We start from the raw sequence: 13321 nt of genomic DNA, 5'->3' as shown, positions 1-13321 counted from the left end.
CACAGGATGCTCAGATCACTGTCTATGACTGACAATTTGCATTGCTGGCGGATTTCTTTGATCCCACTCAGCGCACCTAATGATCACCACTTCTTTATGTAGCCTAGCTCTCAGGATTCTGCCTCCTTGCATCACTCCCTAATCCTCTTTCTAGCATACAACTTAAACAGATGACAAACATATGGGGAGATCGATGTTCACACTGGTCTGTTATTTAAGAGTCTCATTTTGATGAAGAACCCAGAAATCCTGACGGTTTCACTTCGATGGGCTCCTATAATATGTTTACACAGCAGTTGTGACTCATTGTGCAGGCAAAAGCGCAGGCAGTTTCAAAATTTGTGTCAGTCAAAGCAACATCACACAAAAACGCTAACCACAACCTTTATACAACTTATGTTCAATCTTTTTACGCAGATAAAGGAGTGTTAGTTTTCATTGATCTTGTGTGTGGGACTCTGTTTAATTTCATGTTAGTGTAGCCATAAGCATGTTTGTAAATTAATCCCCTCCTTATGTGAATCACCATTGGCACATGCAGTCATATTCCATTGCTTTCAGCCATGTACCTGAACGACAGTTGAGCGGATAAACATCAGACTGTTTTGTTTGGAGTTTTCTGGTGTTTCCAAATGGCTTGAAACAGTGATAAAACCCTGCAACAATAAGGCTTTTGACTTTTCTTCCTTCACCGTCTTGATTGCCTTTTAACAGCTGCCTGGTTTTGGACCAACTACAGTCAGAAGAAAAAGGCCTCCAGACAGAGTAATTATGGTTTTATTCACAATGGCCGTTCCTACAACTTTCCTTTTCTATTCAGCCTTTTTTCCTCCTCTCTGCTCTGTGATCATATTAAAGAAAAGGAGAACTTCCTAATATGATTTATCTCACATAGAAAACTCAATTGACAAATGGTAATTGTGGACCCCAAACTATTTAGTGCAAAAGATACTGTGGCATTAAAGGGCTAACTCGCAGAAACAATTATTTCCTCAATGAAATGGAGATTTTACGTGTGAGGGGAAATCCAGTTTTTTGTTAAAACCCACCACAAAAAAAAGTGTGTTTAAATCTTTTGTTTGATCTTAATGACAGACCTTTACCAGTACAATCAAATCCAAGCAAATTTCATGTGAAACGTCAGGTCAATATAAAGTCGACAGTGATATGATTGAGTAGGTATAAAGGCGTGTGAAGAAAGATAAATTCCATGTTTGCTTTCCTTTCACACTCAGTAACAGCCTACAGAATCCACCTTTGAAGTGGTGGAGTGAAAAAGCTGCTGCTGAAGAACAAACAAAGGGCACATTGTCTCAACCCGGCAGCTGACATGCAAAGCAGCAGAGCATTCACAGAATGCAAAACATGTTCATACGAACAATGGGGCCTCTGATCCGCTCATGTAAACCGTGTGTATGACCGATGCACTTCAAAACCAAATCATCTTTCAACACTTTTTGTATTTAGGTTGAATTGGTGGCAACAATGCCCAAACACACAGTCAGAAATAACCACATATCACCTTCAAATTCAGGGATTGGTTTCATAAAGGAAAATGACCATCCCAGCAGCAAAGATTTCCTTTATACTTCACAATTTATACATGGATAATTGCACATTTTATAATTGTGAAGGCTTATAGTTATACTTAGCAAGATTTAGATATCACTGTTATCTTGTTACTTGAGAAAGTTTGTGATCGACTACAATTAGGTTTAATTCATGTGGGTATTTTCACTGACTGTTGTTATTCTGATTATCTCATAAAATAAACTATATAAAATCAGTCTTTCCATGCAGTAAGCTGTATGACAACATCTCTGCGCCACCAAGTGGCGGCTTTGTTTAGAAATTCGCAAAATACATCTGTTTCAACTCCAGCATTTCTACACCACATGCAAGTATAAATGAGATCATTTATTCTAATGTATGTACAAAATAAAGTTGTAATGAATCCAGAGTTTAAAGAGCATTGGTTGTTAGCATAAATACAGAACTGACATCGGACAACATTTTCCCCCAAACTTAGAATAACAAAAAAGGCCCTTTTTAAAAATACATGCAGAGTCCAACATTTTGTTGGACAAACATTTTGTTATGGAGACAGTTCACATTTTTAACGCAAATTTGGTCCTGCATGGACATTAGCTCATTCTATAGACACCTGGAGATCGCTCTTCGCGCATGCAGCTCATTATACAGAAATAAAATCGATCCCAAAGGGCCATTCACACTCCGAAATGTTAACCTGCATTTCACGTTCTGTATATCACTGATGTTTCACAGCCCACTAAGACCTCAGACACTTATGATCCTGCTGCTATTTAAAAATACCTACAGAGAGAGCTTATGTACATGCGCTAATCCTCATTACTATGAGGAAAGTAACTGCTGCCAATAAATATCAGAACTATCCCTTTAACATGGGAACCAAAAAAAGCTGGCTCTGTTAATGTTAAACCTGCGTGTTACATAAAATTATCAAACACTTTGAAAATGACAAGAGAGTAAACAGTTAAAAGCACATAGAAAAATTCAAGCATCGGGTACTCCATGTTCAACCAGCCCGCCTAACTGCCTTTACTGAAACTGACTGAAGATGCGGCAGCACCAACAATATAACCTGAATAAACACTTTGACACCATTTTGTTAGAACGTTTGGTAAAACAAAGTTACTTACCAATATTATATTTAACATAGTGCTATTAAAGTAATTTATTGAACTTTGTGGAAAAGATGTAAGTGTTGTAGTTTTACATACAACAATGATTGAGCGCGCACAAACAATTGTGTCTTTGGCCAAGTTTAGATACCATTGACGAGGTTTGCTTTTTCCTCCCTCTGTTTATCCACTGCTTGGTCCATAGCATCCAGGAACCTTTCAAGGGTCACTGTTGGTGACTGCAGAAAAAAAAAAAAAACAAAAACATTAAAAAACAAATAGAGTTTTGTTTTGGTTTTTTTTTATGTATACAATTTAGAACAATATCAAATACTTACTTTCACAAACAGGCCATGGGCTAGAAATGGCAACTTTCTGAGAGCTCTTCCACTCAAACCTTTGCTTTTCCTTGAAGTGAAGAAAAACAGCAAATAACAGTAGCCTCTGGCTGGTTCAAGTCTCACTGACACTAGATTAAATGAGGACAGCACAGGCAATGTGATTTGGGCGCTAATGTGGGAGGCTGTACTCACAGAGCAATGTTCCTCAGCTTCAAACTGTGTTCAGACACCTCACTCTTAGCAAACCCCATCGTCTCCAGCTCAAACATGGTAAACAACTGCTGCCGGGGGTAGATGATCTGGCACTGCACATCATCACCAATAGTGGGACAGACACTCAAACTTATCAACTCCTCCCTTTGAATTAAAAGTTCTGCCAGTGCAGTGCTGAACACATACAAGTAGTGACAAAAAGATGGTTTGGTTACCTTCATCAGCTCCTCAAGGCAGGAGAGGTAGATGTTGTAGATGCCCTTCTCAGATGGGGGTCCAATGTATTGCTTGATATCAGCTCTGTCTACGAATGCTAAGTCAATCTTTTCTGTCACATTGGAGGTTGTGAGAATCACAACATTTGAATGTCTGAAATACAAACCCAGTAGTCAACACAAAAAAAAAGTGTAAGCAGGACAAAATGAAGGTCCAATTGGCAGCTTTTTAAATTAAAGTTATAATCACAAGTTATTGCAAGAATGGAAAATTAAGGCTTAAATTAAGTCTCATTTGATCTGGGAAAAATATCTGAAGGTTTCATCCATGTTTTGCATTATGACCTTTTGATCTGATCCAGTTGAGTAAGCACAGAGTTGACAACTCGAATGGCATCCGAGGGCTCTGTTCCTGCTTGGCAGGCATTCCTCGCTGCTGTCAGACTCTCCACCTATTCACCGTAAAAAAAGGAGCAGCCTTAGTCATAGTTGAAACACTTATGAATAAAGGAACCGCAAACAAATCAACAAGATTCTGCCTTAGAGAAAAAACAAATGAATACACGCACACTGCCTAAATTCAGTTTAGTGTCTCAGACTACACCAACTCAATTTCAAAGTAATTTATAACAAGTGGATTTTTTACCTCGTCAATCAGAACAAACACAAGAGCGTCTTTATCATCAATCAGTTGCTGGATCTTTTGAAACATCTTTGTGACCAGCTTGCCACTCTGTGACAGAGACACATGACCAGGAATTATATTAATTTAGTCTGTTTAAGATAGATAAATAAATAAATAAATAGGTTTAATGGCTCATAAAAAAGAGACCAGGTGTACCTCTGAAAACCACTTGGAGAACAAACTGTGGCTGTTAATTTCAACAAATTGTCCATAAGAATACCTGCAGGGAGAGTGTATTGTGAAATAATATAGGAGGCATAATTTGGAAGTGGTGTCATTGAAATAAAAATTACCTTACCGGCTCGACAGTCTAATTGACAGTTTCTGGGCAAGAGCTTTGCAGAGTGACGTTTTTCCTGTGCCTGGGGGTCCTGAGTGTGGCCGAACACAAAGGGCTAAATGAGTAATTCTACAGATAGGACCTCATTACACTGAAAACCACTGTTACTACATTTTATTTTTTACCATGAAGTAGCACAACACGGTTCCAGGAAATCAGGTTGCTGTCAACATTTTTGTCTGAGAAGAGAATTGTTGTTGTGACATAATCCAGTAGCTGAAAGAAAATGTTCATTTTATTTTATCAGTATGACCAAGTCATAACATTTTTTTTTTTTTTTTATAATTACGGTGCCAGTGATAAAGGGGCATGATATCTAGCCAGGGCCCCTGTTTGGAGCCTTAATAGTTGTGCCCTGCAGTATGACAATGTTCTATCATTATTTGTTATATTTTTTATTACCTGGGTTTTGACTCCACTCTCATATACCAGACTCTCCCAAATCCCATTGAATTCAGCTGTAAAAAACACAGAACAAATTCTTTAGGAAAAATATTTGGATAGGACCAATTGTAAAAAACCAAATGGAAAAGAGGGTCTTTCAGGAGGGAAAAAATCTGAAATGAAAATACAACAAAACATACAAACAGGATGTTAATCAAACCGATACAAAGTGAAAGAATACAAGCACAATAAGGAAACTGTGAGAAGTTTATATTTCTGATTCAAACCTTAATATTTGACATGGTTATTTTAGTATTTCTCAATTGCAGAATACTAAACTATTCCTCAATTAATTTTGGTTTTCTCCATAACTGAGTCAGCAGTTAGGCTATACACAGATTTTACATTTGATCCTGGATGCTTTATAGTTGACACAGTAGAAAAGTTTTAAAAACATTTCCTGAATCCTTAAGTATTTTTACATTTATTTCAATTTATATTTATTTCAAATTCTTTCCCACAGACACCTGCTCAGAAGCCCACACAAAGTTGAAGGTTCATTTTTAAGCTGTCATTTTGTATGCCTATGATGTGTATGATAATACACTGCTTAACACTGTAGAATGAGCTGTATGAAGTCTTAGTTCAGCTGAACAACTCAAACTCAACATCTGCTAGAGCTCGTTGTTACCTGCAGGCAACAACCAGTGATTTGCTGCCGAAAGCTCCTCATCATCCTCCAAACTGAGTGTGCTAGGTCCATCTTCATTCAGAGTGTAGATGTGATCACAGATAGAGAAGCTTTTCAGATCAAGGGGCTGAGGAAGGAAATAAAAGTAATAAAATATCAAGTGTACAGCATTATGTCTGTTGGAAATACAAAGAAAACCAAAATAACAGACCTGCGTTGCCATTTCCTCCAGATCAACTATAGCAACAGACTCCACATGTTTTCTGAGAAACTCTTCATCAAATTCTGTCCATCTGTAGTTTCCAAAAACCATGCTGTGGCGATTCAGCAGAGCCAGAAGATGCATCCTTATCTCTGTCAGTTTAGCTGTGCTGAAACATTGGAAAGAATAGAAACACACAATGTACAAATAAGTATGCCTTCAACTGTGTATTTTCTTTCATATGACTGTACCAAAATATTTTTAGTCATCATTGGTAGCCCTGTACAGACAGTGAACGTTTTCCCTGTTCTCTAAGGGCTGGTAAAATAACAATGTCAATATCAATTACTGAGAAATGTATGCATGAGACATTTCCATTCTCTGTTCATGCAGTAGAAAAAATAACCTCCATTCACAAAAACTGTCCTGTAACCAAAATTATGATTGAACTGCATTTCATCTATGTGCCTCGTTTATGCATTTGAGAAAGAATCGGAAGTTAGAGCTGAAGTTGTAGCTGAAGAATGTGCTTTTTGGGGGCCCTGAAACAAAAAAAATATAACTGCTTGGCCCCAATCAACCCCATTATACATGGCAGTTTCCTAATTTCTCCAAGTAGGCAGAAACAAAACAATATTCCAAAACTGAAACAGATAGGTGAAAAATACATGACAACTTGAAAGAAAATCAATGATAACACTTTACTCTAATACCAAATATTTTCTCATATGAACACGGCGGCACAGAGGTTAGCACTGTTGTCCCACGATAAGAAGGTTGCGGGTTCAGTTCCTAGCCTGGGGCCTTTCTGGAGTTTGCATGTTCTCCCCGTGTCTGCGTGGGTTTCCTCCTACTATCCATACATGTGTGTGTAGGTTAACTGGTGACTCTAAATTGTCTGCAAGTCTTAATGCAAGTGTGAGGGGTTGTTCATCTCTGTTTGTCTTTGTGTGTTGGCCCTATGATGGGCTAGTGACCTCTCCAGGGTGTACCCTGCCCTTGCCCAGAACGTTGGCTGGGATTTGCTCCAGCACGCCCTGCAACCCGGAAATGGAAAAGCGGTAGAAGATGGATGGATGGATGGATGAACTTCTTAAATGTAAATATAAGACAGGAAACTTCACATTTCTGCATTTTTTAAAGAACCTGATTAAATACTGTGGGCATATTGATAGTAAAGCTAGTTCTCATGTTCAGCCTCACAGTTCTCATGTGATGGTTTAAAAGCACTTTTCGCCTCATGGATTCTGTGTGTAAATAACTTGCCATACAGAATAAATTATTTTAAAGGAGCAACCACAAAACACTGAGACCTGACCATTCCCTTTGGATAACTATGATCTGGATGAATGGAAACCTTCACAGACACTGAGCCCAGATTTTGGCAAATATCCAGATTGAACGTCCCTGTACAGAGCAGACCAGGGGGTTGGTGTACTCCTTATGACTGATAGTGCAATCAATCTCTCTGAATTTCAGAGATATTAGTTGGTTCTGTGTAAGGAAGCTTTGACTGGACCCGTATTTAGATCATTGTTTTGAGCTAGACAAATAACATACCTGTGGGATTTAACATGGACCTCCACATGAATGTTGTCTTTGGGTTCCCCAACCTCCATTCCGTTGCCCTCCATTCTCATAAAACTGTGGACACCAGAGCAACATTTAAAATTTTAACATCAGACACACACATCAGACTGTGCCGTGTGTGTGACAGGTCAGTGTTCAGTAACACACTTCATGTATAAATATGTTAAACCAAATAGCTCATGGTTTCGTCAGCTGACAAACTTGTAGCTAGCTAACACGGCTAGCTCGCGTTAACTTCCCACAAAACAGTTCCCGACAGCAAAACAAGTGAGACTACACCTTGAAATTTTTACATTGTCGCGCTGATTGTTTGCATTCACCAAAGTTGTGTTACTCACTAAACTATCTTCCGTAGCTGATGCTATCAGAAAGGCAAGAGTTTGTTGAATTCAGCGCGCTGAGTCGTGACACCGGAAGTACTCCAACAGCGTCGCATATTCACTTCCGCTTTACGCGAGCTCCGCTGTTGCAAAGATTTGTTACAACCACAACAGCGTTAGTGACCTGCGTCTACATTTTTGGAAAAAGCACACGTTTTTGGCTAGAAATACTGGGACATGGGGAAAAAGCACAAGAAACATAAGCCGGAATGGAGAACAGTAGATGGTAGCGGAGCTCACTCCTTACTGTTTCTATTTTAGCGCACAGCTTTTGTTCCAGCTAGCTTTGTTGTTAGCTGTCTTAGCTTAGCATGGTGGTAAAATGGTTAGGTAAAGTCCTGCATTAATACGTAGTATGTTATAATTATCCAGAAGAATATATCCAGGTTATTTCATGTTTATTTGTTGTTCTGGCTGTGCAAGTTAGTTATATTTAGTCTAAATGATTTATATACAAGTGGAGGAGCTTTTGGTAGATTTGCATATTTGCAAACTGTCATTTTGATAATTAAACCAGTAATCGCATAGGTATTCGAGAAAGAAAAAGCGTTATTTATAAACAATGATAATAGATAACACCATACATGTAATCAATTAGAAACACCACTGTAAAACATTTTTTCCAGGCAATATGCTACAGCTTTGAATGGACTTTAGTTTACGCTTTGGTGTCTAGAGTTATACAACTCAGCACTTGATATTTGATTATATTGCTGCCATATTTATGTCCATGTCCCTCCACCTGCTTACCTGCTTCTTCAACTTTTCCCCATATGCTATCTCACTATTTTGTTTTGTTTTTGATTGCAGACTATGAGGACAAGGCTCTTGAGAAGCCCCTTAAGCTTGTGCTCAAAGTTGGAGGGAGTGAGGTAACAGAACTTTCTGGCTCAGGCCATGACTCCAGTTACTATGATGACAGATCAGACCATGAGCGGGAACGCCATAAAGAGAAAAAGAAAAAGAAGAAGAAGAAGTCTGAAAAGGACAAGGACAAATATGTGGATGATGAGGAGAGGCGACGGCGAAAAGTCAGTTGTCATGAGAACATTTAGTTGTCTGATTAATGTATTGTTTGGTGCTCTTGATATAACAAAAATATATTTTATCACAGGAGGAAAAGAGGAAAAAGAGAGAGCGAGAGCAGAATGAATCAGAGGCAGCAGCTGCAACGTCTGTCAGTGCTGGTGTGCCAGTTGAGCCTTTCACATTGTCAAAAACTATAAGCATCGGATTAGAGGCATGTGAACTTAATTTAAATGTGTAGATCTTAACATTTTAATTATTTTTGACAAGTCACTCATCTTGTGCATGCTTTTTACCAGCCTGAGGAGAAGAAAAAAAAGAAAGAGAGGTTTGAGATAGAGTCCGAAGTGGAGGAATTTCACCCAAGTGTGAAGGTGGAAGTGGAGCAGCAAGGAGAAAGACCAGTGAGAGCTTGCAGAACACAACAGGGTAAGACCATCTACATCTACTGATAGATCAGTTTCTTTTGGCCTGTACAATTTCAGCAAGGATTAAGTACTACATGTCCATGTAATATGTTGCCTATTTTTGTTTTTTCTAATTCAGAAAATGAGTCCACTCCTCGTCAACAATTGCTGGAACACTTCTTACGGCAGCTGCAACGGTAAAGAACACAAGTTCACTCTCATTTCTGCATTAAAATAAAAATTAAATTCACTTCTGCAATCATCACCAATTTCAAATATGCATTGTTTGTGGACACTATTCTTTTCACGAGGGAAAGGTTTGTCCTGCTGTCGCTGGAAACTTTGCAGCTATATCAACCATAGATTGCAAGCATTTAGATTTGAACAAGGCAAGGAGTATTTTGGTCTGGTTCATGAAGTCACAAGATGTGCAGTGTATTCACATTGATCACATTGACCTGACAGATTACAAACACTTCTACATAAAAAGATAAGATTAAATGTAACTTTAAGTGTAAAGATTAACATTTTCCTGATAAGCAGTAATATTGCGTCATTTGTCCTTCTAGGAAAGACCCCCATGGATTTTTCTCATTTCCAGTAACAGACGCAATTGCTCCTGGCTACTCAATGATTATCAAGCATCCTATGGACTTCAGCACCATGAAGGACAAGATTAGAAACAATGAGTACAACACAGTAACAGAATTCAAGGTGAGGAGAGATTTTGACGCACTCACTCAACTTCCAAAAACTGGGGCGGTCAATATTTATGTTGGGGTTATAATCAAGTTTAAGAAAACAGTGTATATAAACAGCATTTGCACTCATAATTGTTTAAAAATGTTTTTGGCATTCAGGCGGACTTTAAACTGATGTGTGACAATGCAATGGTGTACAACCGACCAGAGACTGTCTATTATAAGGCTGCAAAGAAACTGCTGCACACAGGATTCAAGATGATGAGCAAGGTAATGTGATAATGGATGAATCACCCTTTTTTCCCCAATGCAACTTTTAGTTCACTGTTTTTCATAGAATTATATTCTACTTGTGGCAAAAGCTGAGGGTGACTGCATGTAGGGTATCCTATGAATGAGTGAATAGACTGTGTGGGGTTTTTAGAAGTGTTTTTTTTTCTACTCACAGTTACTTAATTAAAGCATATTAAGCATTGATCTTTGTTTTCTTCTGTTTGGTGTACAGGAGCGGCTGTTGGCTCTGAAGCGCAGCATGTCTTTCATGCAAGACATGGATTTCACCCAGCAGGCAGCCATTTTGGGAGATGAAGACCTCACAGCTGATGTAACTCCTCCAGAGATAATCCCCATCCCTGTGGAATCAGCTAAGAAGTCCCGGAAACAACCAGTGAAAGACATGAAGGAAGTCATAAGGTATTCTTTGTTCATCACCTCAATCTTTTTCTCTATTTCATCTTTTTTTTTGTATGCATTGAAGTGTCTATACACCCCATGAGTAAAACTATCCAGTAACATTATTGCATCTTTTCTCTCAGTTACCTGTATGAACCAGAGGGAAATGCCTGCAGCTTGACTGACAGTACAGCCGAAGAACATGTCCTGGCACTGGTTGAACACTCTGCGGATGAAGCTCGGGATCGCATCAACCGCTACATGCCAAACTCCAAGGTTTTCCATTTTCCCTTTCGTGCATAAATTTTAATTCATACATAATGTTACCATAGCTGCTCGCTATGCATATATTGTGTGACATAAATGACAAAGTGTTTTTAACACTTCTACACAGAGTAATTTGCCAAGTTTTGATAAAAAAATGTTTCTCTTGTCTCTGTTTTCAGATGGGCTACTTACGTAAAGAATCAGATGGTTCTCTGCTATATACTGTTGTAAATCAGCTTGATCCTGATGCTGAAGGTTTGCTGTCCTCACAGTGCCTTTCAAAAGTCTTTCAAAACCCAATATTTTTTTAGAAGATAGAAAAAAAATTTTTGTCACGAACATTTCTTTCTTTCTGCAGAAGAGGAGACCCATAAAGTGGACCTAAGTTCTCTGTCAAATAAACTTCTGCCTGGATTAACAACACTGGGTTTCAAAGATGACAGGAGACACAAAGGTATGCCATAAAAAATACTTTTGTTTGATTTAATTCATATAGGTCATTAGTTTCACCTCAGTCCATTACCAACAATGAAAACTGCCAATAAATGTGTAACACAAAATAATTTCTGCTTTTATCTTGCTTTGTACAGTGACCTTTCTGAGTAGTGCCTACAACACCCAGAGCCTTCAGAAGAACTCCATCTTCCCAGACCTGCTGCCTGATGAGGTGGACATGCTCTATTCAGCATACGGAGATGACACAGGGGTACAGTGTGCTTTGAGGTAGGATATATGTATATACATTATTTACATTATACATATATATATATATTTTTTTTTTTTTTTTACTTTTTTTTTTTTTGCCTAGGTAATATAGATTTTGAGCATACCCTACCCCTCATGATAAAATTGTGCTCATTCCAGGTTTAGAATTTTTTTCTCTGTGTTTTTTTTTCCCCCTCCTCACCACTCTTAAAGTATACAGGAGTTTGTCAAGGGCTGTGGAAGTGTCACCAAGCGCTGGGTTGATGGTCTTCTGGACAAGATGACTGCAGGCGATCACATAAAAGCTGTAAATCAAATTCGACAGGTATATAATTTGTACTTCAGCAAGTCACACACAATATGTGAGTTAGATTTATCCACCACCCACTTCCAGCTGGAATGTGCTGCCACATTTAGTTTTTTCTATAAAGCAGGGATTTGTAACTGATGCAAATTTTACCTTTCAGAAAAGAAACATGATGCTGAAACCTGATGAAACCAAGTCCAACATTTGTGACATACAGGTATGCTATGCCCTCAAAAGATGATACATCACTTAAAGAATCTTTGTAAAATAATATTGTACTGGGCTGCTCGTGCTTGACTATCGGACTCGCCCTGTGTGTACCTTTTCATTCAGATGGCAGATAATTCTGGTCTGGGAGAGAGCAGCTCAGTCCTGGACTTTATGTCAATGAAGACTTATCCTGATATGTCACTGGATATTTCCATGCTTAATTCACTGGGTGATTATCATTTATCAACACTTGTTGCATTTATGTGTACACCAGTATCCAGTCATGACATAAGCTAGTAATGCAGCAGTGCTAATTGTTAAAGCACAGCATGAAAACCTTTTATTTTACCTGCAAAAGCCAATTTTAAAATTATTATAAGCTGAAAGTTCACAATACAGTTGTAATAAAGTTATGTATTAGTAGTTGTGCACTATGCCATTCTGATGCCAAATTTAATAGCATGCACATTACCTCTATTTTCTTGGGTGTCATTTTCCCATTTCACTTCTACAGTGACCGTACCTTATGTCTTTGCCAGGTAAACCAGTGAAAAAAGAGCCGGGGAATGAGGACGGGCAGCAGCATTTTGATGATGCGGATAAACTCCTGCAGGAATTCCAGGAGGCTCAGGTTGACAGAGTCGGTTCCAGACCCTCGTCCAACCTGTCCTCTCTCTCTAATGCATCAGAAAGGGACCAACACCACCTAGGTAAATGAGCATGCTGGAAACATGCAGAATGCAGTGCAGTTAAGTTATAATTTTTCAAGTGTTGTTGTATTTAAAATAATGTTGTCATTAGTATGCTATCAAGCCATCATATTTTGTTGCTTAGCTCCATTGATTTTTATACAGCAGTGACTTGAATGAAACAACCCAAGAAAGTTTTCTGCTATCCACAGGGAGTCCATCACACCTGGGTGTTGGGGACCAGTCGGAAATGGTTCACGATCCCTACGAATTCCTGCAATCTCCAGAGCCAGAGGGCACAGCCAACAGCTGACCACACACCTTTTTTTTTCTTTTTTTTTCCTGCCGTTAACAGCACTGGCTATTCTGTTGGACTACATTAATGGAGACAGAAGAAGCCTCAGACCTGTTTTATATACTCAATATGATTGTACAGACTGTGTAATTGTATGTTGTTGTTTTTTTTACGAGTGCAACATCTGAAAAATAAATGCTTGCACCTGTATTTATAAAATGTGTGTAGTTCACTAAGTAAATGGAACCCAGTATCAGTTGTATTGCATTTACCGTGGGACCAATTTTTAAATGTTTGTCTACCAATCATCCCCATCCAGTGCTAATGATTTCTGAATA

At 38.5% G+C, this 13321-nt stretch overlaps 2 protein-coding genes across 5 annotated transcripts; one reads left to right on the top strand and one right to left on the bottom strand.

The window, feature by feature from the left end:
- Positions 1–1571: 1571 nt before the first annotated feature.
- trip13 (thyroid hormone receptor interactor 13) lies at positions 1572–7734 on the bottom strand. Of its 3 annotated transcripts, none has more exons than XM_029504757.1 (14): positions 7663–7734; positions 7295–7378; positions 5744–5903; positions 5533–5659; positions 4860–4915; positions 4583–4673; positions 4416–4488; positions 4274–4337; positions 4079–4165; positions 3778–3884; positions 3433–3586; positions 3197–3309; positions 3002–3071; positions 1572–2902 (listed from the first exon to the last, which is right to left on the bottom strand). In XM_029504757.1, the coding sequence occupies exons 2-14, from the start codon at positions 7372–7374 to the stop codon at positions 2807–2809; spliced, it is 1278 nt and encodes a 425-aa protein (XP_029360617.1). In that variant the 5' UTR covers positions 7375–7378; positions 7663–7734; the 3' UTR covers positions 1572–2806. The 3 variants fall into 3 exon arrangements, with proteins under 3 accessions (XP_029360617.1, XP_029360619.1, XP_029360618.1); XM_029504759.1 differs by having other exon boundaries at positions 5744–5898; XM_029504758.1 differs by lacking the exon at positions 7663–7734 and adding an exon at positions 7604–7618.
- A 48-nt stretch (positions 7735–7782) lies between these two features.
- On the top strand, positions 7783–13189 carry brd9 (bromodomain containing 9). 2 transcript variants are annotated; one of them, XM_029504722.1, is made up of 17 exons: positions 7783–7930; positions 8515–8735; positions 8819–8863; positions 9072–9159; positions 9277–9334; positions 9707–9851; positions 9998–10108; positions 10404–10531; positions 10654–10786; positions 10957–11032; positions 11136–11231; positions 11368–11500; positions 11696–11807; positions 11950–11995; positions 12130–12228; positions 12539–12709; positions 12901–13189. In XM_029504722.1, the coding sequence occupies exons 1-17, from the start codon at positions 7882–7884 to the stop codon at positions 12999–13001; spliced, it is 1812 nt and encodes a 603-aa protein (XP_029360582.1). In that variant the 5' UTR covers positions 7783–7881; the 3' UTR covers positions 13002–13189. The 2 variants fall into 2 exon arrangements, with proteins under 2 accessions (XP_029360582.1, XP_029360581.1); XM_029504721.1 differs by having other exon boundaries at positions 8819–8944; positions 9030–9159; positions 10344–10531; ... (1 more) ...; positions 12123–12228; positions 12901–13182.
- The last annotated feature ends 132 nt before the right edge of the window (positions 13190–13321 follow it).

Source organism: Echeneis naucrates, chromosome 6 (genome assembly GCF_900963305.1).
Source record: "Echeneis naucrates chromosome 6, fEcheNa1.1, whole genome shotgun sequence".
Lineage (NCBI taxonomy): Eukaryota > Metazoa > Chordata > Actinopteri > Carangiformes > Echeneidae > Echeneis > Echeneis naucrates.
The sequence above is the reverse complement of the archived record's forward strand: the minus strand, read 5'-3'. Positions and strand labels throughout refer to the sequence as shown.

What these genes read in the sequence shown, in the direction of transcription:
- trip13 (XM_029504757.1), bottom strand. Translation starts at nt 7,374, where the DNA reads ATGAGAATGGAGGGCAACGGAATGGAGGTTGGGGAACCCAAAGACAAC. An exon ending in GTCCATGTTAAATCCCACAG is followed by an intron (nt 5,904 to 7,294) that starts GTATGTTATTTG and finishes CCAATGTTTCAG; the next exon opens with CACAGCTAAACTGACAGAGA. An exon ending in AAGCTGAGGAACATTGCTCT is followed by an intron (nt 3,072 to 3,196) that starts GTGAGTACAGCC and finishes CTTCACTTCAAG; the next exon opens with GAAAAGCAAAGGTTTGAGTG.
- brd9 (XM_029504721.1), top strand. Translation starts at nt 7,882, where the DNA reads ATGGGGAAAAAGCACAAGAAACATAAGCCGGAATGGAGAACAGTAGAT. An exon ending in ACACAGTAACAGAATTCAAG is followed by an intron (nt 9,852 to 9,997) that starts GTGAGGAGAGAT and finishes TTTGGCATTCAG; the next exon opens with GCGGACTTTAAACTGATGTG. An exon ending in GACATGAAGGAAGTCATAAG is followed by an intron (nt 10,532 to 10,653) that starts GTATTCTTTGTT and finishes CTTTTCTCTCAG; the next exon opens with TTACCTGTATGAACCAGAGG.